This window comes from Sebastes umbrosus, chromosome 18 (assembly GCF_015220745.1).
Source record: "Sebastes umbrosus isolate fSebUmb1 chromosome 18, fSebUmb1.pri, whole genome shotgun sequence".
Classification (NCBI taxonomy): Eukaryota; Metazoa; Chordata; class Actinopteri; order Perciformes; family Sebastidae; genus Sebastes; species Sebastes umbrosus.
This window is the reverse complement of record NC_051286.1, coordinates 19,398,785-19,425,808: the sequence shown is the minus strand read 5'-3', so window position 1 is coordinate 19,425,808 and position 27,024 is coordinate 19,398,785. Positions and strand designations below refer to the sequence as shown.

General features: G+C 42.6%; 1 protein-coding gene across 3 annotated transcripts in view; it reads left to right on the top strand.

Annotated features, from left to right (window-relative positions):
* Positions 1 to 27,024, top strand: part of LOC119476826 (1-phosphatidylinositol 4,5-bisphosphate phosphodiesterase beta-1) — a 141,703-nt gene that overhangs the window by 66,336 nt on the left and 48,343 nt on the right. For all 3 annotated transcript variants that reach the window (XR_005204115.1, XM_037750379.1, XM_037750378.1), the window contains exons 4-10: positions 6,626 to 6,766; positions 8,538 to 8,617; positions 11,904 to 11,957; positions 14,537 to 14,612; positions 16,377 to 16,477; positions 17,999 to 18,165; positions 26,113 to 26,259. Coding sequence is in view for 2 of the 3 variants with exons in the window: in XM_037750379.1 (XP_037606307.1) it covers positions 6,626 to 6,766; positions 8,538 to 8,617; positions 11,904 to 11,957; positions 14,537 to 14,612; positions 16,377 to 16,477; positions 17,999 to 18,165; positions 26,113 to 26,259 (766 nt within the window). In the remaining variant the exon portion in view is untranslated. The remainder of the gene's footprint in view (positions 1 to 6,625; positions 6,767 to 8,537; positions 8,618 to 11,903; positions 11,958 to 14,536; positions 14,613 to 16,376; positions 16,478 to 17,998; positions 18,166 to 26,112; positions 26,260 to 27,024) is intronic.

Sequence of the window (27,024 nt, the reverse complement as noted above, 5' to 3'; positions counted from 1 at the left end):
TATTTAGCTGAGGGGGGTTTTACATCTCCTCCAGTGTAAATCATTACATTTCCCGCTGATACATATCCTTGTACTGGCTACGCTGCATCCTTGAACTCACAAACTGTGCATCACTGATGCATCATTGATGGACAAGTAGCCAATACATCTGCATTGCAGGCAGGAGAGCCAGATGGCTTAAAGGAAAAATAAGTATCATTTTAAGTAATTAGTATCGTTTTGGCACACTCAACCAGTAGCACAACCCTTTTCCCGTTTCTGAGAAGGTCTTTTTTTGGTTTATGACTGCAGGGGCGCACACACATTAAGCCAAAATGTGTGCACACTTGGTCCCACAGTCAGTGATGCATAACCTGACAGCTGACTGATGAAGCGCTGACCTTTTACTCCTGGCCTTGTGGGCAATTCTCCGCCTCATGAAACTGTGGTGGTCGGCATCCACTGACACTTGAGTGCTCAAATGAATTATGGCCATGTGGGAGAATAATAAAAAGAAGCAGAGACAGCGAGCCTCACAGATGAAGGGATGAGAGCCGGATGCAGATAGTGGAAGGAGGAGGGGGAGATGGAGATGGAAGACCCAGAATGAAAGACTCCCTCCTGATCCCTCTCTGATTCACCTTCCATCTTCTGTTCCCATTCACGTTCTCTCGTCGTGTTTACATTACAGTTGTTTGTGAGAGGTTTATCCGCGGCTTATCCTCAGTCTGTACACACACTGTGACTGCACTGTATGGTGGCCGAGATTCACCCCAAGCTAGAAAAATTAGCGAGGCATTTTCCAAGCTGAGGAAGTTTAAAATAAGAAACTGCAGAGCTGTAATGGGAGCAGACAGCTCTTTCCATCTGTATATGAAAGGCTGCTGCTATCGAGGCTGAATCAAACAGGCCGTTTGATCAGCAAAGCTTTAAAGCTGAACTACATGTTGTCCCCCTGTAGCAGAAATGCTCCATACTGTCGTTCCCCACTGTGAGGGTGTGAAGTGTAGAACTTTCTTTTTTTAAAAGTTTCTTTGTTTGTTTGTCTCTTTGTTTGTGTGTGTGTCTCTGCATGCGGCTTCTACAGTCCGTTTAGCTGCAGGGCTGTTGAACTTTCTGCAAGTGTCGTCATCTTTTTACCTGCTTCTTGACCGTTCTGAAAAACTTTTTAAAAATGTATTTGAAGCAGTGTTCAGTATATGGTCACACTATGCTGAGATCTTGCAGTTAAGGTATAGGGATGCACCGGTACTGACACTGTACCGAATATCGGGCCGATACTTACTTAGATAGCGGATCGGATATCGATGACAATGGGGCCGGCTATTCAATTCAATTCTATGTTTATATACTATATATATATCTTTAATTCCTGTTTTGACCAATTTTGTTGCTGCATTAAGAAGGTTTACACTTGAACTGTAATTCCTGTTAATTTTGAAGATTTTTTACCAAGTTGCTGGTGTACGATTTATCATAATAATAAATAATTAAATAAATTTATATCTATGTATTTATTTGTGACATTTTGTTTTACAAAGTTAGGAAAGCGATGTTTAAGTCAAACCTATTGTTGCCTTACACATAAAAGTCACTTCCACACAGCGAGGCATACAGCTTATTAATTAAACACTGGTATCGGATCGGTGCTCGTTATCGGCCGATACCCAAAGCCCAGCAATCGCTGTCGGTATCGGGACTGAAAACGTCAGATCTGTGCATCCCTATTAAGGTATACATGCAGCATGTACAGCACATCATTTGCAGGGCAGATACATCCACTGATACACTGCCTACGTGTGTTTACTTAGACTGCAACTGAAGGCATCTGTATGCTTGAAGAATGCGACGTCTACATTTTTCGTGCGTCTGCGTGTGCGCATGCATGCGTGCGGATGATTAGGAGGAGGTCATTTGCAGGAAACGTCTTTGGCTTGGCGAGGAAGACGGGGCTCTCTCTCTCTTCTAATGGGATCAATGTTTCAATGCTTTCTGTCTGTGTAAGTTATGATGTGGCTAATGTTTAAAACATGCCCTGCAGATGCGGCGTGACCCTCTTAAATAAATGACTGCATCGCCGGGAGAGGGAGTCGTCTCGGGATTTAGCTCTGCTGTGGGAGAAATGCTCTGTAGACTCTGTGACTCACGCTGGCTGATAAACAAGAAAGCGCACATCAAATAGGCACACAAAAAACACACTTGAACAAACCCTTGGCACACCACTAAAATGGCATAAAGGTAATTGGCTTTAGGCAGATCATCATCTAGCTACTGTCGCATCTTTTCCCCACACATGGGTGCGTAAAAATGAGTGTTTGTGTGGCAGAATGAGAACATCACCCCTAGCTTGATATGCCATAATTTCCTTCCAAAACGCCCGAGGCTCTTTACTGCCCCACCAGCAGCATCTTGCCGCTCTGTTAGTTAACAAGGCTAGCCAGCAGCGGGAGGATGCCCCCGCTCGTAACCTGCAGCGCTGCTCTTCATTGTCACAGCTCCATACGTCAAGATGCACTCCTCTGAATACTGATGCACTTCAACTCGTCAGAGGTTATGTTTGTCTCTACCTGTGGTTCTCCGAGGTGGAGAGGGCCATAATTGGGGTGTTTTGCGAGATCAAGGGATTAGCAATTCATGAGGAGCGCGTAAAAGTGTGAGGTCAAATGAGGTGATACGCACAGCAGACGATGATAGCGTCTGACAGTTTACACCAGGTTCCAAACGCTACACACAGCTTATATAAATCATACAATATTTAATGTTATCAAAACCCCCCTGAAATCATCGAGCTCTGAGCTTCTTAAACATCCTTTCACTTCACAAGTGCAGATGCTTTAAAAAATGTAGTGTGAACTGCTGCAAACTGCACAGCCTGCCTGGCAGGGTCAAATAAAGTGCAACATTCTCAAGATGCCAACCAGAATGGCCTTTTTTCTCTCTTTTTTTTTACGCAGTTCTCTGTGAAATATATGTCTTGTGAGAGTTTGGTACATTAAGGAGAAAAAAAGTTCCTCTGAAGAAACCGTGACATCGATTTGTACACCACTAGCACCTTCCTTGAACGAGGCACTGTTCGCTTATTAAAGCTGCTTTCCTTGACACCTAATCAATTATTTCAACCGCCACCAGCATATTTTTTTAAGCGAAACGCTTCATTAAAAAAAAAGAAAATAAATATTGCCACTACTACTTTTCCAAAATTAGAATAGTAGCACTTCCTTTGTGTCATCTTCTCTGCTTATTTTAAAGTGAATCTCTGAAGGTTTTTACTCCCTGCCATCACATCTATGGCGCAGTGTTGAGTGGCATGTGTGTAGGTAGTTGGATCATCATCAATCATTCATATTGACATTTCCTTTGATGTGATGTCTCTCATGTGACAGTGTGGGCATTCATATGTGTGTGTGGGTGTCTTGATTTCTTCCTACTTGACTTTAACGCATGTCTGCTCTCTTGTGTGTGCGTCCAAGCTGGCGTGTGTTTGACTTTAGACAGGTGCCTTGCTGCAGGTTTAATGACCTGAGGCGTGGCTCTGCTTCCCTTTGCCAATCTGAATCCTTTCCCTTGTGCCCAACAGAGTGTGACACAGTTTGAGTGCAGGGCTGGTGACAGGTAGGGCCTGGTGACAAACCGAGGCAGGAAGAGGAAGTGTGTGTATTTCCTCAGGCTGCAGCAGCTCCACCTGAATGCTAAGTGACTGAGAAGGGCTCCAGCACTGACACGCCACAGCTGCTAACATGTATGCCTGAATAAACACACGACACAAATTCACACGCATACACTCTTAGAAATGGTCCAAGTCAAGTATCCTCTTGCTTTAAACCACACCATAGGGGATGTGACGGTGAGGAAAATGTCCTACCGGGGAATATACAACACCGGTGTTAACGATTATACACCGGACATTTAACAAAAAAAGATGACGGTCAATATGTATAGAACGCTTATGTTGATCTTTAACGTCGGGTGTCTGGCCTCGCCGGTCAAGCTTTCGCTGCGAGGCTGCAGGTTTCCACCCGGCACTGCTCTGCCGTGCACCCCGGCTGTAACCGCTCCGTCCTCTTTACAGCGACTACCTCCTCATTATCGTTATGGTTCCCTTATAGCATTGGGTTTAAATCTGAAATATTGCCAAATAGAAACCATAACACCAAATCCTCCGCCATCATCTTGTCTGTCTCTCATCCCGTTTGTGAAATACAAACACCTGCTACTCTGAGCTGAGACTCCACACGGAGCAGAGACTTTCACTTTCAGATTATAGTGTCCGTCGACCGCCACCCATAGCCTGTTTAGCTCTAAATCTCTCATCTTTGTGGCGACTGGGACCTCAGGCATGCCTCCAATGGCTCCCACAATGCAGCAGCACAAATTACATTTCGCTCACACGGCTGAACCCACTCCTCTCTTCTTCTCTTTTCATGGCTTTACTTCTCTTTCTCTTCATTTTTCCTCCTCCTCTTCCTCCTATCCAGCAGGATCCGCCCCCCCTGACATCAGCTTGTTTCTCTCCGACTCAGTCCAGTACTGCTGATGCTTCTCCAGTTGATGTGCAGTGAGTGCCTGCAGGCTCCCTCCCAGATCAGCCCCGCGCTGACTGCGTACAAGAAGATGAGCCGCATGTTCGGCCTAATGGCTACAAGTATAACGTCAGAGCAGTATCAAATTGTATTGACGTTCGAGCGCTGCAATAAATGAAATATGCATCTTACTGTCGTCTCTGAAGCCTTTCATCTTCGGCAGCCTGCCAAAAGCATCCCTCAAAGGGTTCGTGGGCATTGTGTGTTTTAGCAAATTGAAAGTGGCTTTTTATGCAGTGATTGATGGGGCTGGTGGCGTCAGATTACGTAAGTGGACGGTGATGGATCCTCGTTCAAATCAGCACTTTGTGTCCAATTGATTGGTGGTCAAGCCCAGAATCATGTAACTCTAACCTAATCACAAAACACTGGCAACTTATCATTTTTGCAATGTGCTGTATGTAGAGTTAGTTATATGACTTCTTCTCTTCTGGAAATTATTTTCATTCAAGAAAGCAGCTCTCCATTAAACTGTGAATGCTTCTGTGAGAAGCATGCAGACAGACAGTCTGTCAGAGGGGAGAGATTCTTCAATAGGGAAAACGTATTGCCTCAGAAAAGTTCAGCGTGATAATAATGGGCGCCGCTAAGCCGCACAATTTGATTGGGGGGCGTGAGGGACGTGTAGAGGACATTTATCAGCGTGACACAGGACACAATGCTCTTTGTTTGATTGGTTAAATTAGTGGGAGCTCATTTGCTTTCACTGCAAAATCCTTTACAGGGCTTTTTTGTTGTGTTAATTAAGCCGGAGCAACCATTTTGTATGCTGCGTGCGTACTGGGCTGCAAAAAAGGAGAGAAAAAAGATCATTGTTATTATTCCTGTCTTGCGCCTCAGAGCTAGTTTGTTTTTTATATGATTCGCGCTAAAGATGAGCTGCCTAAATGTATATTTGCTAAAATTACTTTGGTTTCGTTTTCCCCAGACAGTTAGCCCCGCTGAATACAAATTCTTTCACATTTCTTTTTTCTCTGTGTGAACTGAACTGTTGCCAGCCCCCGATGTTTTTATACAATGGACGTCTTGCAACAGACTCATTTAACCTGCTCAATTTGTTGGATGAGGAAGGTTACAGGGAATTAAAGTTGTATTGAATCTGAAAATTGCATCGCTCACGGTGGAGATAATTTCTTCTCATGAATTAGCAGTATTTTGTGAAAGCATTTATTCAAAACAGCATCCTAATGGGATCTCTATACCTGGTCATGAGACACTGCTGCTCTTCTTAGTACCATTTTCCACAGTTAAACCAAAAATGTGATCATATGGGAGGATGTTTTCTGACCTGAAAACGAGCTGGAAAGCAAGAAAACCACTAAGCTCTCAGGATTTGGAGTTGTAGCGGGGTCATTTATAGTAAATACCACTATAAATCCCCTGCTGATATTTGGTGGTCTCCTGTGCTTTGAAACAGTAAAAGTCTACATATTGTACCACTAAGTGTATTTTAATATCAGTTCAGTGCCTCCAGCCCCTTTAATCAGTTTACTCTTGGAATGTCTCCTATCATAGAGCTGCTTAACCCACCTTGTTTGCTGCTTTTATAGCCTGTAATACGGAACCTGCAAGTCACATTTAGATCTACCGGGGCTGTAGCGTCTCACCTCGCTCCTCACACCGACTGCCTCAGACAGCTGACCTCTCATTAATCACATAAATCAGCTGCCAGACAAGGTGCGAATTCGCAAATACTGGCAGGTCTTGTTTCAGTTCAGTGCACTCAGAGGGCAATTTTTGTTGTAAATTTCAACACTAAACCACAAAACCCTGAAACACAGCAGTACTGTCTCTCACTTCCTTATACCTTGTCTTTCTTTTTCATGGCCTGTTTTATGTCATTTGCCTTGGATGTTAGAGGTTTTGGATGCAGGTTTGGATGAACTGTAGTCCACTGTTGTAAAGGTGGGGTAGTTTACAGTGCGTAGGAGTTGGTATGATATCACTGTGACTGATTTTGATATGAAAACGCACCTTACACCTTTCGCTTGACGACTTTCATCGGTTTGCTCAGTTTGATCTCGGTGATGACACACTTTCTGTCTCGTTTGTGTTTCGTTGTCCAGGAAGCCAAGCTGCGTGAGCTACTGGATGTCAGCACACTGGTGGGGAAGATGGAGAACAGGATGCTGACGGTGGTGAGCGGCCCCGACATGGTCAACATCACCTATCTGAACTTCATGGCCTTCCAGGAGGAGACGGCGAAGGTAACAACAAAACAATTATAATGACAAGTTGTTTCATTCGTGTCTGTGCGATCAGTGTTTATGAAACTTTTTCCTGAAAAGACTGAGGAAAGGTTTTCAACTGAATAAAGTGAAACACATCTAGGCGTGCCTGTGAATTATAATAGAGACAAAACAGAAAATGCTATCAGTTAAACACTTAAAAGAAATGGTAAAAAATTAATAAAATGCTGAGCAAAAAGCAGAGCAGCGGCTTGTCACTTAAAGGAGAATAGCTGGTCCACCTTAACAGCCCACCTTAAGTAAGCCTGAGCCGGTGTAACCCCCCTTCACTTTAATCAGCAGGTGGCTGGCAACACACAGGAACTTGGCTTGGGTCTTGAGGAGTTGTAGCATTTATTCACCGACAAATAAACTGTACACACACTGCACTGCCACGATCATAGCTATAATGTTACTTATAACTTCATACTCACTTTCGACACACACACACACACACACACACTGTGTCTCTTGACCGGACACTAACGCTAACCTTACGCCTGGCTTACAATACACTGGCGGACACCTTGACAGAGTACGCTAGGCAGACACACAGCTGTAGCTGAACTAATTGATGTGGCGGAGACTTTTACTGGGAAAGTGGCTGCATGTGTCCACGACAATACACGCAGCATCATTGCTGCGACAGTAACTCTCCCGGACGGGTGAACTGATGACTGAGTTGTCTGTTTGGCGCATACACTGCAGCTGGCGATAAATGATGGATTTAACCTGTTTGTGCATCTGCTTGTTGTTGCAGCTGGGTGGCTTGTAAGGCACTTCAACCATACTGCACCCCTGAATGCGACGCACCAATCTTGTTGGTTAATAAGTAATGATCGGTTAACAAGGGACAGCTATCAGTCCGAATTTTTTTTTTTAATTAGCATCCCTATACTGGACCCATCAGTCTGATATTTTTTGTACTCATTCATGACTATGGTCAAGGACCTCTTGTGGTTGCGTTTATTCACAATTTTTGAAAATCCTATTTTATTGACTGTCATTGACTGCTGACTCCTCACTCCTCTTAAAGGAAAGATAGGGGCCGCAGGTGATCAACAACTGCTTCGGCAGAAAAAGGCATCTCCGGCAATCAGCTATGCTAAAAACAAGCCATACCTACACATTTTGGCCTTTGTCGCAACTCAAAAACTGACATCCATAGAAAAGTTTGGTCTTATTTTGAACCGGAGCATCTGCAGATTAATTCCACACCAGATATGTTATGATCCACCAAAGTAAGGCACGATACGAGATGAATAAATTCCCCGTTCTTGTTATCTTTGTCGCTATCTTGACTGTAAGGGAGCCGGGAGGGGCAATCGAGTGAGATTCAACTCTTCTTTGTTTGGGAGGGGAGATGGAGACACACCTACTTGCGGAGATCTGCACTCTACTGAGTGCACTTTTCTAGTTAAAATCATGAAAATATCTCATAACAATAATGTGATCAGTATCTCAACTTCTGTATTTTTTAGGTGGTGATAAATAGGTGGGATTAAATACGTTCCCATGTATTCCCTGTTCAGTTCAGGCACCATTTCTCTGTTGTGATAACTACATGGTGTGTAGCTTCAGGGTTTTCTGAATTCAAATGGACATTATCAACACATCCACATATGCAAACTACTGTCTTTGTTTATTCCTAACACATGGCCGCTATAACAGACCACCACATTTCAACCCTCTACAAGCACTGGGGATTTGTTGCATCTGACTCTGTACGTGTGTGTTTTATTTACTGCAGGAATGGGCGGAAGAGCTGTTCAACCTGGCATCTAACCTCTTTGTACAGAACATGTCCAGAGAGGACTGCCTGGAGAAAGCGTATGTCATCCACACATACATACACACACACACACACAAAAACACAAATACTCACACAAGCAGTCGCACAAAAAATGTAAATCCCACAGATAAATATGAAAATCAGGTCTGCTAGAAACAAAAATAATGTCAGTCTTCACCAGCGTCACATCAGATATGTACTGTGTTTTACATAACCAGAAACAGCAGGGAAAAGCAAATGAGGCATCATGTGCAAAAGACACATATGACATATGACAAGTGCTCCAACTCCCCAACTATGCACAATAAGTATACTCACAACAGCATGCAAAAGCATATTTGTAACACGCACGGAACTGAGCAAAGTATGCAACAAAACATCATAAACCCTGCAGCACACACACCAAAGTACATATGGGCTGTATTGTACTCACACACACAAACAAGAGGTAGCTTTTCACAGCTCCCCAACGCAGCCTGAGGGGTTTGAGTTTGTAAAGGTCATTTCACCTCACATCGATGGAGAGAGAAAACAGACAGGAAGGACGGAGGAGGATAAATAAAACAGCTGGAAATGTGTATTAGTTTATGAACCCAACTCTGTGCATCCCAGTTGGCTTCTCGGCGCAGGAGTGCAGCATGTATGTGTGTGAGTGTGCCTTTATATGGTGCTGTAGCCTATACTCTTGTTGCATTGATGACATAATGACAGATGTGTGTCAGTACATCCTTACACAGGTTGGGTTTGTTGACTTGAAATTGAGGTGGTGTCAAAATGTTAAAGAGGAGTCACCGTTTTGTTGGCTCCAGACTGTTACATAAATCACCCCGAGCCTCCATCAGTGGCTATTTGTCCAGCGAGACAGTTATCATCAATCGCCGTCACACCACCTCTGATCCTGTGTAATAACGGTGTCCGACGGCTAACAGCGCCACGCTCATATTGATCTGATCGGAACGCACACACACTGACCCGCGGTTCACATCTGATTTATGTGCGTAGTGAGTGACTGAGCGAAGCCAAATATGAATCCTCCGTATTGTATTGAGAGAATTTTGCCGGGGTCCTGCTTGGTGACAACTCCCAGCTGTCTGATGTTTATCAGTAAACAGAAGCCATTAACTCGCACCCCCGAGGAGTCTAATTGACTTATGAGACAATAAAAGTGGCCATCGACCACATAGTACACGGAGAGAGCTGAATAGAATTGAATAGAGCAGGTTTCGCAGTCACGCTGGTTGCTCGCAGCAGCGGTTGTTGGTGCACGGCTTGCTTACAAATATGGAGATTCTTACAGCTACAGTGTGAGGAGACGTTGATGTTCTTCTGCATGTGGTTATATCTCATTGCTAGCTCTTAATGTTGTAATATAGCAACAGGAAATAAAACAGAACCCAGCATGTCTTTAGAGGAACAGTGTGTAACATTTTGGTGGATCTATTAGCAGAAATGGAATATAATATTCTTAACTATGTTTTCATTAGTGTTTAATCACCTGAAACTAAGAATTATTGTGTTTTCGTTAGCTTAGAATGAGCCCTTCATTTCTACACAGGGCGCGGGTCCTCTTCAACGAAATGTGCCATGTTGCTCTGCCATGTTTCTACAGTAGCCCAGAATGGACAAACCAAACACTGGCTCTAGACAGGGCCTCACGTTTTTTGTTACCTGAAGGCCAACGTAGCTCTCTGACATGTTGTGAAACTACAGGTAACGTGAACAGCAGAGTGCAAAACCGTGGTACAACCAGCCGCTATCTGACTTCCGTTGCTCCTAAAGTTGTGTCATTATTGTAAATATGACCTCTGAGCGAGGTGAACAGCGTTACCACGGTTTTGCACTCGGCAGCTCACGTTACCACAGTCTTAGAAAGGGAGGACTGAGCGGAGAGTTAAGCTCCGGTAATGCTTTCCGCAATGACGGCCATACGGACATGAGCAGACATTCTCAAAGCTCCTCAAAGTTCTCTATTTTCTCCGCCCATAGTTAGAAAAATTTGAATTTGCCTAGACAGGCTGCATGGACGGGCCATGTCTGATGGTGTAATGTCACTTTGGCCATGCGGACACTCGTCAGAGAGCGTGCGTAGAGTGTGTGTGAGAAGTGAGTTGTGAAGCAAGAGAGAGAGAGAGCGGCCTTGACGTGAGAGAGCGACGTTATTGACTCTGGCTCAAGCAGGAAAAGTTAACAGAGTTTGGTTTGTCCGTTCTGGCTACTGTAGAAATGAAAACACAACGATTCTTATTATCAGGTGATTATATACTAAAGGAAACATACTTATTAATAAATCCCCCTAACTGTTACACACTGGTCCTTTAAGTGGCTGCTTGCTACATAATGTTGTTTTGCGATCCCCTATGCCATAGGGGTGAGGCCACTCCTTGGATAATGTAGCCTTGTGCTTTATCAATGATTAGCTCTAGAACTGCATGTTTTACAATGGGATGACATGTGACTATGCTAGAAAACTTTACCAGCTTTGTAGTTTTATGTTTTGCATTCCATCCCATGTCAAAAAACGTAAGTAGATGTGCAGAAATAAGTAGGTTTATTACTGGAGGTGAATTAAGTGACCTTCTTGGTTCAGCATCAAGACAGAGAAAGAGAAAGTGGCGAGTAAAACAGAGACAGATACAAGTGATCTGTTTTCCCGTCTTAATGAATAATACAGGTAGTTGTAAGACAGATGAGAGCATCAAGAAACACCTGCTTCTTTCCTTACTATTCAGAAACCAACCTTATCTAGCTCTAGTGACATCAACATTTTCACTTCACATTTTCTCCTTTATGAAGAGAAAAAAACCCAGTACGCCCCTGTTAACCATTACAGTCATCGGTGACTTTGCCTGTGGCACCCGGCCTGCCCTATGAAGTGGACACTGTAATGGATATTAATTATTAGCCAGCAGCCACTTAAAGCCCAGCCTGTAATGATAGCTCCTGTTGCAGCGAAGCTATTTATAGCCCAGGCTGCGCTGCCCGTGTTGCTGCTGCTGCTGCTGCTGCATGGCTCTGGGCTGCCAATGCAAGACTTCCAGGGATTAGCGCACAATTCAAACCTGTCATGTAAACACAGCCAAATATTCATGCTGTGCACGGAGAACTCTTCGCATGCAGTCAGCCGCTCGGTGTTATAGCGACATACAAGTGTGTATGTACTGTGAGTTTGCACATAGACAGACATGCCAAATGTTTATGTCCCTCAGTCACACAAGCAAGCACACACACACACACACAGATATTACATTTGAGCATTACTCACACACAGACAAACTGCTGATTTCATTTTGTATAAGGTGTGTGTGCGTGCTCTGTCCAATACAGATACACTCGGATGAAGCTGCAGCTCAACCCTGAGGGCCGAATCCCCGTCAAGAAGTAAGTCTCTCTGACTCATCCCTCTCTCCCCTGCCACCTCTCCACTCTTTGATCAATGCGTTGCTTCCTCTGCCTTCTCTCGTTACTCTCGGCGTGTATACGCTTCAGTATACACGCTTTCTCAGCGTATGTATGTGCATTTATTAGAATATGTTTCCCCTCTCTTCTGTCGCCGCAATACCCCCTTTTGTTCTTCTCATGACTCTTCAGCTCTGCGGTGAAATTTTCTCCATTATTTCTACCTTTCTCCTATCTGTAAAGAGCCCAGCCTTATTGGTTTGCGTATGTGTACACACGTGTGTGTTGTGTGTGATAGTATGCCCTTGGATAGCCCCATTTATATCAGTCACCAACTTCACCTCAACATCTGCCAGTGTGTGTGATGCGCGTGAGAATTTCCTGATATGAGTTTCACTCATCTGGGAGTTTTTGTCATCAGCTCATTGAAAACCCAACTCTCTCCGTCTCCATTAGTCGAGTCGAGCTCTCAAGCGGCGCAACAGTGAACTTCTGCGATAACCTCCCTCAGAGCTGCAGAGGAAAACAGTGGGTGTCAACACAGAGAGGCAGAGAGACACTCCTTGCCGTTTAGGGAATTAACCTCGTAGCTGGGAGGACATGTCAGCTTGACTAATGTCAGCTTGACTCTGCTCTCCCGCTGAGCATACAGTACAGCGCTGACGGATCTGCACAGGAATACCGCTGCATGTAATTAAAACAGGCCGTGGCCAACGGAAAAAGACCAGCGGTAGCTGGAACGTCACTGGGGTTCATCGCAGTAAATCTCATTTATTGTCTATATACACTAGAATAAAACAGGACAGTAGCCCGACCACACAGTCTCTACATTCAAAATGACGGATGAGGCAGGTCCAGTGAAAATTGTGCATCTCCAATGCTAAACCCCCCACTGGGATATCTGAAAAATACGGTGTCACAAAGCTGTCTTAGCTCATGAAAACATGAAGCTTTGAAGATGCATATTTTTCACAGGACAGCGATCACACGATGGTTAGTTATGTGTTGTGGAACCGTTTTATCTGCATGATTATTCATCCAAGACAAAAGCCTTGTTTTGCGACTGGTGAGATAGGATGTGTCTAAGAAACTGTAATATGATAACGGTAATGATAATGATAATGGTCACTGTAATGGGGATGATAATAATAAGAAGCAACGACAACAATATAGCTTTATGTGCTCATCTTCGCAAACATGTCTGGGGTTATATTGTCTTTTATAAAGGATTGACAACATTGTCACTTTTTATGTACATATGGTGTTGCCATCTGGAGTTGAGAGGGTGTGAACAGCAGTAACCACATCGTATTGTAGGTGGTGTATTGTACCTTTTACATTTGAATAAGCAAAGATCATCAAGTAAATGCTACAGTGTATGTGTACACATATTTGTATGTAAATATTGTAGAAACTAGGGCTGTCAAAGTTAACGCTATAATAACCCGTTAATGCAAATTCGTTTTAACGCCACTAATTTCTTTAACGCATTAATGCAATCCATCTTTTGGAAGTTTATTGCTGAGTTTTAAAGCTAGAGTGAAGATACTGGTATCATATGAAAACCTAAGGAATCCATTGGTACCAACCATGTCATACTAGCTTGTCGGGAAGGAGGTTAAATAACGCCTCAAACTTGTGCTAAATTTTGGTGAGGAAAAACTGTCATGCCCATTTTCAAAGGGGTCCCTTGACCTCTGAACTCAAGATATGTGAATGAAAATGGGTTCTATGGGTACCCACGAGTCTCCCCTTTACAGACATGCCCACTTTATGATAATCACATGCAGTTTTGGGGCAAGTCATAGTCAAGTCAGCACACTGACACACTGACAGCTGTTGTTGCCTGTTGGGCTGCAGTTTGCCATGTTATGATTTAGGCATATTTTTTATGCTAAATGCAGTACCTGTGAGGGTTTCTGGACAATATTTGTCATTGTTTTGTGTTGTTAATTGATTTCCAATAATAAATATATACATACATTTGCATAAAGAAAGCATATTTGCCCACTCCCATGTTGATAAGAGTATTAAATACTTGACAAATCTCCCTTTAAGGTACATTTTGAGCAGATAAAAAAACTTGCAATTAATCGTGATTAAATATTTTAATCCATTGACCTCCTTAGTAGAAACACTTCTTAATATAATGGTATAACTACAGCCTCCAATATGCACAGGAACTCAGCAGCTCTCTAAAACAGTTTCAACAAAAACGGAATATAACATAGCCTTCATGAATAAAGCATTTATTGCAGGGCTGTTATATTAGACTGAATTAGTTTTATTCTTTTCCCCGCATTGTCTCTATTCAGATCTTTCTTTCTTGTTCTGCATATATTACAGTTTCATTTTTCATCTTGGCATTTTCTTTGTCATTTTCCCCGCAATTATGCGGTTGTATTAGTTTCTGTTTTCCTCTTCCATCCTTGTTACTGTTTGCTGCTGCTACGTCAGAACTTTCTATCGGTTTAACACAGAGGATCAGAGTGAGAGCTCATCTGTCTGTGTGGCGTTTTCTGTGATCACTCATACGGGTTGTGTTTTTGTGTCCCCCGCAGTATCTTCAGGATGTTCTCAGCAGACAGGAAGCGAGTGGAGACAGCCCTGGAAAACTGCAACCTCCCTTCTGGCAGAGTAAGACACCAAAACACTGAATCTCCCTGTCCCCCCTGTCTGTGTCCCTCTTTCTCTGCCTCTCTGTCTTATCTCTGTCTCCGAGCTCTTTCATCTTCTCCATCCATCCATCAGTCTGTCGTCTCACCATCCAGCTCATTCTTCATTCTCCCAAAACAGCAACTGATTCGCTCGTTTGTTTGGAGTCTTATTTTCTGGATGTCCAGAAGACTTCCCACTCAGAACTGATTTGGCCTTGAAACAAATAGACCCAGTGGGAGCAATAGAGATGACAAAAGCTGTTTTATCTTAACCTCTCGCAGACACCACTAGAGAGGAGCTGCCCCGTCATGCATAAGGGGTGTAAACAGTCCCCCAACAGAGCAAACAATCTCTGTACTCCAGCAGTAGCAAGCAATTTGCATGTTTGGAAGTGGGGAAGATGCTGTTTAATGCCGTTCCGAACACATTCTGAAACATATGCACGCACAGTAGCGCGGACGCGTTGTAGCAGTAATGAATTACTTCGGAATACAAACAGAACAAACACATACACACACACAGGAAATACAAACAGACACTTATAAACAAGCTATACATAATTAGCACAGGGAGGGAGCAGGAGGTACGAACATGTTGCCGTATGAAGGTCTAGTGGGATTTGCTGTTGTTCCAACGCACAAGTAATTACGGCTAAATGGTAGTGCTGTTAATCCCTTAAACACACACTCTCGCAGGGAAAAACGCATACACAAGGTAGCTTGCACCAAGGTCTTTAGAATGACTTTGGTAGGGCTTGACCTGCAACCCCCCCTTCCCTCGGCGCATCCTTCCTCATCTTCTTTTCTCCCAGTATTTGGTTCTGCTCTGTTTCTCTTTGGCACAATGCTGTTGCCTTCTGCCGAGCACACCGTGTCTAGATCAGACCAGTTTGGTTCTGATAGCTCTATAGGGAGAACTGGACACAGCTTTTTTTTAAGTCTAGGTTCCAAATTACAGGCAGTCGTCTTTGGTTAATTATTTACATTTGAACTTTATACGCGTGTAATCACTTCCAGAGGGAGATTAGAGGATGGGGTCAGCTATAGAGCATCTCATAGGATGATAGATAGGTCTTGACTTGTGCACATAGACAGATCTAGGAATGCTACTAACGATTATTTCATTGTTGATTAATCTGTCGACTATTTTCTTGATTAATCGACTAGTTGTTTGGTCTATAAAATAGCAGAAAAATGTCGATCAGTGTTTCCCAAAGCCCAAGATGACGTCCTCAAACATCTTGTTTTGTCCATAACTCAAAGATATTCAGTTTACTGTCATAGAGGAGTAAAAAAGAAACAGAAAATATTCACATTTAAGAAGCTGGTATCAGAGAATTTTTCTTGGAAAGTTACTCAACGTTGACAATTAATTTAATAGTTGACAACTAATCGATTAATTGTTGTAGCTCTAGAAAGATCCATCTTATGCAGTTACAAAAGTTTGCTGACTCCAACTTGGAACGTATGCAAGCCCCAAACAAGTAAGAGAGATTTAGGACAAGAAGACCAAAGTGTTCTTGTGTGAAGCCCATTGTGTTCAAACTTTTCAGTTGCCCATACGTACAAGCTGTGACGGTGTAGCACCCACACACTACTTTGAAAATAGTGGATCAAATCTGAACCTACAGATACTGTAGATTTGTAGTCCTCCCACGGTGTCTCTACCCACAAGGCCACCTGCTACCCCGTGATTTGTATGCAGAGACCATGTATGTGATGATTTTTCTGTTGTTTGCTGCAGAATGACTCCATCCCCCAGGAGGATTTCACTCCAGATGTCTACAGCATGTTCCTGAGCAACATCTGCCCACGATCTGAGCTGGACCACATCTTCTCTGACGTGTAAGAACCACATTTCCCTCAGTTGTCTTTTAAAAAGTCTGTCTGGGATGTGGGAGGGAGAGGGAGGGGAGGAAGTGGGGTGATGATAACGAAATTAATGTGTCTACATGCCTTTGTATAATGAAAAAAATAGCGCTGGCAAAGTTAACGGAATAATAACGCCTTAACGCAAATTTGTTTTAACGCCACCAATTTCTTTAATGTATTAACGCAACTTGCGATTTTTAGGTTGTAGCGAACTATAGTGAAGATACTAGTATCATATAAAACTAGAAAAAAACCAAGGAATCTACTGGTACCAACCATGTCATACTAGCTATTTGCGAAGGAGGCTAAATAATGCACCAAACTTACACTAAATTTTTGCAAGGAAAAACTAGTATGGCCATTTTCGAAAGGGTCCCTCGACCTCTGACCTCAAGATATGTGAATGAAAATGGGTTCTATGGGTACCCACGAGTCTCCCCTTTACAGACATGCCCATTTTATGATAATCATATGCAGTTTGGGGCAAGTCATAGTCAAGTCAGCACACTGACACACTGACAGCTGTTGTTGCCTGTTAGGCTTAAGTTTGTCATGTTATGATTTGAGCATATTCTTTATGCTAAATGCAGTACCTGTGAGGGTTTCTGGACAATATTTGTCATTGTTTTGTGTTAGTATTTAATTTCAAATAATAAATGTATACGTACATTTGCATAAAGCAGCATATTTGCCCACTCCCATGTTGATAAGAGTATTAGATACTTGACAAATCTCCCTTTAAGGTACATTTTCAGAAAAAACAAATAAAAAGAAGTTTAAAAAAGGAAGTAATCATCTTTTCAACCTAAACAGATTGCACTAATTCTCAGTTTAGAAGAAAAGTTGAGTGAAAAACTTGAAACAATGTGAGAGTGATTAGTTTAATATCAATTTTCAAAGCCATCTGTTGCTCGTTTCAGACTGGCAACCAGATAATGGCTGCCATCCTTTTTAGGCCGATATGGCTTTGCATGTTTAAGACACCTGTTCTCACCCATTAGAGTCATATAAGCGTTTAATTAGTACTGAAAAGTGTGTTGTAATGGCCCCGGTTGTGACTCGTGGAACCTGGCGGGGTGGCCTCTCGTGCTGAGCTGCCCCTTTGGCCCAGAAGGACCGTCAGCTGAGGCAGCATGCCAGCATGACCGGGGCCACTCCAAGTCATAAATCTAGATTTTTAATCACAGTTAAGTGAGATGGCATGAGAGCCAGGAGGATATGGAGAAAGATAATTTAGTGCTGCAGCCTTAGATATGAAAGGCGTTTTAATCAAATCTTATAATTTACTCAACACAAGATTTAATCCTCCGCTCCTTTGCACTTCTGTTGCTCTCCCTTTCCGGATCCCTGTGCTGCTTTAATTACCGCTCCTCCCTCCATCATCGTTTCATTTCCTCACATTGAATTTTTTTAACTCTCTTGTTGCACCCACATTTCGCTCCTCCCTGTTTTCTCCCTTTTTGTTACTCACCTTATCCTCTCCTCTCTCCTCAGGGGGGCTAAGAGTCGTCCATACCTCAGTGTGGAGCAGATGACGGAGTTTATTAACAGTAAACAGCGAGACCCTCGTCTGAACGAGATACTCTACCCTCCTCTCAAACCAGAACAGGTCCAGGTGCTGGTGGACAAATATGAACCCAACGCCTCGCTAGCACAGAAAGGTCAGTGGCTCAAATGTCTGTACGTACAAACGCAGGCACACTGTTATGCTTATATGTACACACAAACACACATAAGGCACAGTCAACAGCAAGTTTTTATATAAAATTAAAGTGCTTATAAAGTAGTTTTTCAAGATTAATACCCTTGATGTGTAGGTAACCAAAAGTACAATTGTGTTTTGCGGTAAAAAGCACAAACATCAACAAACATGTTTACACATTTGACCTAGATAGCATCCAACCCTACCCCTAACCCTGTACTCCAGCCCCCACCGCCAATAAATTTGGCAGGGGTGTTGCCATAGCAACACTAGTGCCTGGTGTCCAAACGCTCAGAAAGTGAGGGGACGTAGCGGGGTGTCAAGGAACGGAATGTTAGAAGTCTGTAAATAACACACACACACATATACATACACACACCAAACACCGCCGCCAAAATGTTTCACCCACACTCCACACACTGCCAAGCTTAACAGAGGATATTCCCTGCCATTTTATTTACAAGAATAGGATTACATGAGTAGAATCCTTGAGTGGAGAGAGAAAGAGAGTGTGAAAGAGAGAGGGAGGGAAGGAGGGAGGGAGGGAGAGGTGCTGGTGTTTGTTTGCGCTTCAGGAGAGCTCAAACAAATAGCAAGTGGAGTGCCGCAGAGAACTTGCGTGGCTCTGTTGAACACAAATGAACATCCAAGTGTGTTAACATGTACACAGACACTGTTAGGGAGTCGTATACATCTTTCTCTTGACTGCTCTTTCGTTTTGTTCTTCACATAGCTTACTTTTGTTGTTTACTGGAAATCCGTTTCTAAAAATGAAATGTCTGGCAAAATAGCCCTAAAATGAACATATCTGATTCATAAAATGTGCACAGACCAATGATTTGACTTAAACTTTATTAGAATTGTCATATACACACAGGCACATTCATGAAATTTAACCTCTGTATTTAAGCCATCCTAAGCCTGTAGGAGCAGTGGGATGCTGTGAAGTACCCGGGGAGCAACTTGGGGTTAAGTGTCTCGTTCAAGGACACTTGCACATGCAGACAGTTGGAGCTGGGGATTGAACTACCACCCTTCTGGGTAAAGGACGATCCGCTCAACCGATTGAGCTACAGCCGCCCCAAATAAATTTGATAGTTTGACATTTTGGGAAATGTGCTTATTCGCTTTTTGTCAGACAGTTAGAGGAGAAGTTTCATACTGCTCTCATATTTGCCTAGCTTAGCACAAAGACTGGAAACAGCTGTGTCCAAAAGGTCCAACAAAGCTTGCCTACCAGCAACTCTAAAGCTCTGTAATTAACATGGTATATCTCGTTTGTTGAACCCGAAGAGACCTGCATAGATCCGTTTTTAGGGGGGTACAGGGGGTCTTAAGGGAGAGATACTGTAGCAGGTCAACAGTAGATGTCACATAGAAGTGGTGTACATCATCTGAAAGCTGGGAACCTGAAGATTAATTTGAGATGCAGCTCAGCACTGTGTGTCAAGTTGTTCTAGTCATAAATCAGAAACAAATATATATATTTTTTAATTAATTAAAAAACATTCTGAAAGTGTATAATTCAATTCAATTCAATTTATTTTTATATAGCGTCAAATCATGACAGAAGTTATCTCGAGACGGGTTTAGAACGTTATGATAGAAGTATATAATGGTCATTCTCATGCTCTATTATGTCTCATAAGTTGTTGCAGCAATTTTTAGGTTGATACCATTTGTTACACAGATTTGGTGCTAAATTTAATAATCTTTTTACCGCTCGAGAATAAAAATTATAAAAAAAATCCCTCTAAAATACCACATTAAGACACCAAGACCTTGAGAAACACCATAGAAAAGGCCATGCTGTGATTTCGTATCAAAAAAGCCATCCATCCTCTGAATGCTCTAGGTCTCTAGTTTGTGTTTGTAAAGTTGCATGAGGCTGTGATTATCCTAGAGGTCACTAAAGGTCATTTTATACACTGAGGTCAAATTTTTTAAAAATTATCTCACTATATGAAATGGCTACTATGGGGACTAACATCATCACACATGAATACATTTGTGTGTACGTTTGGCTCATTCGATCCACAAGAGTCTCAGCTTTACAGTAATACCCAATTTATGCAACTCCAAGACTGTTTAGGGACCCCAGTATGCAGAAATATTCAAACACATCATTTTTAGAATAGGTAAAAATAACACGTTTATATTGCATGCAAAATATTGCCTGGTTTTTGCCCCAAACTGCATGTGATTATCATAAAGTGGGCATGTCAGTAAAGGGGAGACTTGTGGGTACCCATAGAACCCATTCTCATTCCGATATATTGAGGTCAGAGGTCAAGGGACCCCTTTGAAAATGGCCATGCCAGTTTTACCTTGCCAAAAATTAGCCTAACTTTGGAATGGATTTCTTAGGTTTTCTAGTGTCATATGATACCAGTACCTTCACTCTAGCCCACTACAGCCTCTTAAAGACAGTAATGTTGGTCGCAGAGGTCTCAGAAGGTTAATCTGTAATTTAATCTTCCGTTTCATGGGAGGTTGTGTGCTGGACTATTTCTTGGCCGGGAGCAGTTGCCAGGCAACCAGCAGTAGTTTGGCAACTTGTAGTGTCTGTATTTGCTTTATGCTGCAAATGTGTTGTCAAATTGTTGAACAAGTGTTGTGTACATTTGCATGAGTCACAGCCGCTGTGTAGTACTGTAGGTAGCCGCACCTCTCTACCTATTAAAACTTCATACTCAAACAATAAGAATAATGATCAGCATCACAAGACTGCACGTGATGCAGATGAGCATCAGGAGTGGCACGGAACAATTTAGGAACAAGTAGGGGATCCAACACTCCTGGACACGTTGTGTCATGTTGTCCGGAGTGTCAGTGGACAGAGAGCTGCCAAAACTGGAGAACATCCCACTCAAGGTATCAGACATCAAGGTCTAGCCCGTTCTCATTCCCAGGACGTCAAATACCGACACTTTGTCACAGCCATCGGCGTTCGATACCAACGCACAAGGCACACTTTAGAGGCGGTATGAGATGCATCGGGCTTTCCATTACCTACAATGTAAACAGGGAAAGTGCTGTGGTGGGGATGTAGTTTAAAGAGTGAAAGAGACACACCAGGTGGGCGGGAGGGGAGGTAAATGGGTCTATCAAACAGAAGGCTTTCATCCAGGAGACCGCTGTTTGTGTCCGTTACGTTTCACTTTCACTTTACAATCAGTTGTTCGTTCGTGTCCTGTGTTCACAACGTTAAGTCACATCTTCACTGTAAAAACGTAGTAATTTTAAGCCCAACCATGTTGTTTTTTCCTAAACCTAACTAAGTGGTTGTATTGCCTAATCCTAAACAAGTGTTTTTGTTTAATTCACAACATTAAGCATGTGTTTACCGCGACCCAAGAAGTGACACCGAGGGGTCTGACAAAGTGTCAGTATGTGATGAGTTGGAATGAGAACGTGTTGCAAGGTCGGGTACTTGCCAATTCAAATTGTATCTCTGCTGGAAAGCATGTTATAAGGGTGCCAAAATAGGTGACTTACCACGTTCTGTTTATTCTCGAGCACATCATTGGGCTGTTTTTTTTCCCCACATTATGTTAAACCAAACCATTTAAAATAATGTAAACAAAATAAAATATAATATAATATAATAATGTTTAAAATACTAACTCTATGTGTATTTTATTACTTTTTATTTATCCATCATCAGTTTATTTCCTCCTCCGTGCAACCATGGCAACCAAAAACTGTAATAAAGAGTTGTACTGCAGTCAGGACCACTAAAAAATGTTGTTCTTATCTAAAGATTAAAGATGAGATCTGTGTGAAAAGACATTTAAACAACCTATTGATTACATGACGTATGTCTTCAGCCTCCCAATCAATACTACATGTGAGTTGAACGATATCACAGCATGCCACTAGATTCAGAAAATGTTCGTACCTGGGGTGTGTTTCCCGAGCAGCAACAGTGAGCACTGCTCAATTCTAGTAGGATCATTAAATTACACACCTGCATTCAGCTGGAAAAACTTTTGCTGCAGATCTGACGTTCAGTACACAGTTGAATATATTTAAGAATATTTGGAGAACAAACAAATAGTCTGGAGGCTATAATTAAATAGACTTTCTGTTTTCAAATTAAAAAATGCTAATCGTTGGTGCCAGGAGAGGCTGTTTATCTGAAAAACCTGTTCAGTGTATCATTATAATGCTGATCACATTTGCACGTTTTATTACCGATTACACTGAAACTAAATTGACCTGAACTGACTCGAGAAGAGCATGAGTGCTTTAATAATCTCTCCTCCTAAAGTACCTACTTTACTTTTTTTTTTTTTTTTCAAACGTGAGACCAAATGAATCACAGGTGCATAAATTAGAACAAATAACGCTTTTTAACCGCTTTAAGATATCCCGCTGGACCGCCCCGCGTTCGCCTCTGATCGCGGCGAAGTGCTCGTAATGTGATGTCGTGTGTTGAGTCTGTCCCAAGCTCTCTGGAAGCGTGCCCTTCTCTGTCCCAGTGACAGATTTCCCCATGTGAAGTATTTATCTAGCCGGAGGAAGTGCTGCCATCTGCTCTGCATAAGGGGTCCAGAGCTCCACATGCTACCTTCACACACACTTTTCTCCTCTCTCAAGGACACCAATACATTCACATAGAAATATTCATGGGTGACTTTGTGCATACTAAAGCATGGGCTTGTGGGAGATAGGGTGGGTTAGGTTAGGTTTGCCTCGAAATAGCCTGTGAGATTTAGGAAAGAGGAATAGGGACTTCCTTTCTCTTCCTTTTCTGCTCACTCTCTTTGTCGCTCTTATCCGTTTCCAGCTTTGATTTTGTGAATATTAAAGCTCTCATTCATCGCTTTAGTGCTCCATCATTGTCTTTGACTGCTTTAGTCTGTGCTCGCTCAAACGTTCCCACATTGTTTGAATGCAGATGAAAATGCTAAATGAAACAAGGCGCTTAAAGTCTCTCACATCAAGAGAGGACGGTGGCACATCATCGCATATTCATCTTCGGTGATTGTAAAGAGGTGGCTCTTTGTCGGATTGTCTCACAGGTTATCATTAAATTTAGAATACATTTACTGCTCATCTCAGTCTTTATTTTAGCCCAAAGCCACAAATGTAGCCTTTTTATACCCCCTTCCTTTGAGATCCACCTTTCAAGCATCACCTTTAGATTAGCACCTGTAGGTTCTCGCTCAAGTGCACCTCTAATCCCAGCCGTGTTAACACCATTTTCCCCCTGTTTGACCTACAAACGTCTTGGGAACTGGGGGAAACTCTGTGTCTGTGTCTGTGTGAGTGTGAGCGGTACAGAGGTTAAGCCTCCGCTTGGCAAAGGGAGGTCCCGGTAGTCGGCAGGGAGTAAGACGCTGAGCTCACATGTCACAGACAGCAGCCAGCGTTAATTAGTCCAGCAACTCTGCAGAGGGCGGCACCGCATTAATTAGCATAAAGTGGCCGGAGGGACCTGCTGCGCCCGTAGAGCTTGCATCACTTAGCATATTTAGCATAACGTCAAGTACGTGTGTGTGTGTGTGGGTGGAGGAGGTTGCAAGTGTTTCGCTTTGAGCGCTCGCTATATGTTGTACAAAATGTAATCCATGCAGGTGCGGTGTGTGACGCTTATGCTAATGTGTATGGAAATTTTGTATCTTATGTCTGGATGACTGGAGCTCTTCTTCTGCTGCTTATTACTTATTTATTCAGCGTTATTCGTTCTCTCCGGAGCACGTTCAGAGAAGACATGAGCTCAGTGATGACAGTGAAAAGGCAAGGCTTAACATGAGTGACCTTGATGAACAATCAAAACAAGGAAAGAACAAGGTCAAGGGTAGTTCAGCCTTTTCAGATCCCTGTATGATTTATTATGGGCAGCAGCAGCGACGCAAGTTGAAGCTAGTGGAGCCAGAAATGTAGAAAATCAGCATTGTATTGTAAACTACCTGTGAAAACAGGAGGTTTTTTTAATACCTTTATCCACCTAGACAGCTTTAGTATTTCTAATGAAGGCTAATAACTGACAGTATATACACCCACACTGAAACGTAAGAAAGTGAAACACTGAGGCGCGGGCTTTAAGGATTAACCACAAAGGCTTTCAGCAAACAGTGAATTAGGGTTACGGCTAAATTAAACCACTAATGCAATCTCAATGGTAATTAGTGATTCTGAACATTTTTGTAATGTAACCTTTAAACACATTTGAACACCGTCTTCAAACTGCTCATTTGACTATACCTGCAGTATGTGTAGGCTGTAAAGGAACACTCAAACATATTATTTTTTTTCCAAGACTGTTACCCATGGTACATGTATTATTTCAGACATTATATGGGGAAAAATGTCTCAAAAATATACTATCTTTGTAGGATTGCACATAGTTGAAGTGTAAATGATAAGGCTGGCTATATTCTATGTTTGTTGTTGTCAGTAAATCCCATGAAAAGATCAAAACAAACTAGGGTTATCCTCAACTAAAGAAATTCTTTATAGACTAACACGATTTTATCAACTAATCGATTAGATGATTTAATTGACAGGTCTGTGGAGCTTGAGAAGCAAAAAGCACCACATTCAATTTGGAATTTATTGAATTTTTTCATGAACAAAACAACAGTTCAAAAAAATGTCAATTTGCATAAAAAATTCCCTCGGTGTGTAACGCCCTTAAGCCCAAAACGACTGATTAGTCCACTAAGAGGGGGGAGCTTTAAAACCAACAATGTGTTAGTGTGTCTGTCAATATTTTACGACTTCCCTTCCCTGTCTGTGGACACAAACCCATTGATCCCTACCGAAGATGTAAATCTGAAAAGAAAAAAAAAAGTCACAAATATACAATTTGATTTTTAAAGAAGGCTAGATCATTTTCAGCAGGACACTGTAGGTCTTAGCAAACATTACTCAAACAAAATAGCAAAGAAAGGGTAAATATTGTGACAGGGAGTGGCTGATGTTGTTTTCACCTTGTGAGTCTGTGTGTTCTGTGTGTCATCATGGGAAAATGTTGACCTGGAGACGCCGACTGTAATGAGGACTACCACAGACGTGGTTTGGAGTACTTTGCCAGGTGTTTATATACCTGGCGGTCTGTAGACAGATATGGTCATTGCATTACAACCGCGTAAGATGCAGTCACGAAACTTTACACGTTAGACTTACACGATCAAAATGAAGGTTGAGTTTGAAGATGGGTGTGGTCTGAGTAAGGACGCCAGAAATAGGGGAGTAGGAAGTAGGGAAGTAGGAAGTAGGGAAGGGGCCATCGGCTAAAAATAAATGACAGTGTCCAATACTTGACAGTACTTGTTATTAGATCAATTCATCATTGGTTTTGGATCATTGGATTTATTGACCATAAGGAACACAAAGAACATCATTAGATGTATCCATTAACTCCTCATGGTACGTGTCCCACAGGAGCGTACTTTATTGCGAGGTATCGCCTCACTTCCCAGCATTGGATGTTTGATGGGCTGCCACTAGACACAAGGCATCTGATTGGACGAACGCTTTCCCTCGTAGGCTGCTGCTCCCAGCTTTCAAATCGGAACCAGCATGGCGGCTCGTTAGGAAACTTTCTCACGAAAATAGTTCACCGAAATGTGTTTCTGAAAACATTTTATGTGAGAAATAAGCCACGCAGTTGCTGAATCTGTCTTTAATTTGGATCGACAAGGCTTAATTTAAAAGTTTCTCTAAAGTTTCCAGAGGCGGCGAGTCGCGCCGGACGCCCCTGATTTGCAAATCGCGCTGCCACGCTACCAGAATGCATTGCACGACTGCTTACGTAGACAATGAATGGGAAGCGTGGAAAGAACGGAGGCTGTGGACATGTACCATTTGAGGATTTGGAGTTCCTGTGCCTATAAGGAGTCTGTATCATATCATGTTGACTAACATGTCTATGCGCTGTGTTGTATTGGTGCAGGTCAGATCTCGGTGGAAGGCTTCGCCAGGTATCTGAATGGGGAGGAGAACAGCATCATCCCCCCGGAGAAGCTGGACCAGAGTGAAGACATGACCCTTCCCCTCTCCAACTACTTCATCAACTCCTCACACAACACATACCTCACAGGTACGTACAAGTCAAAAGTGTGTTGTGTAAGCTCTCTCTCTGTCTCGTTTGCACTCACGTAACAAGCACTCAACTCGATTTTACCGACACATGGCATCATTTATTCTTCTACACACGAACAGATCACTCGTTCATTTAAAAATACAATTTTGGTTTGCATGAGTGAATACACCCGACTTCATAGCTCGCAGGTCAGTCAATCAAACGTGGCGGCGCATATCGGGCCCCCTTTCTTGCATTACCTCTCCAGAGGTTATCCAATCAAGTCATGCCATGATACTCAATTCATTGATATTCATGAGTTAAATATTTCTTTAGACTGGTAGTCACAGTAACTGGCTCCCAGCGTGCAGGGCTCAATACAGAGGCCATTTTCTCCTCAATGGATATTAGAATTCATCTATTCAAATCTATTCTGGGGGGGAACTGGAGAGCATTGAATCTTTCAAGTGGATCAAATTTCTCCAGCGATGGGAAAAATGGAATTTCTGTAATAGGCTGGGCTCATGGCCTGCGAAATGAAGAAATGAGAAAAACAAACAACAGGTCCTTGATTCTCTCCTCACGAACACAGTTTTTCATTTTGTATTATCATAGTGATATTATCATTATAGGTAACAGAGAGGAGCGGCACTGCCGGATGCATTTCTGTCCTCGCTGTGTTTATGTTTCACAACTTTATAATAAAGATTTGGTAAATTAAAGCAACGTTTTATGCCGTGTACAGCACATGACCTCATTTAGGAAAGAAAGTGTTTCCCTAAT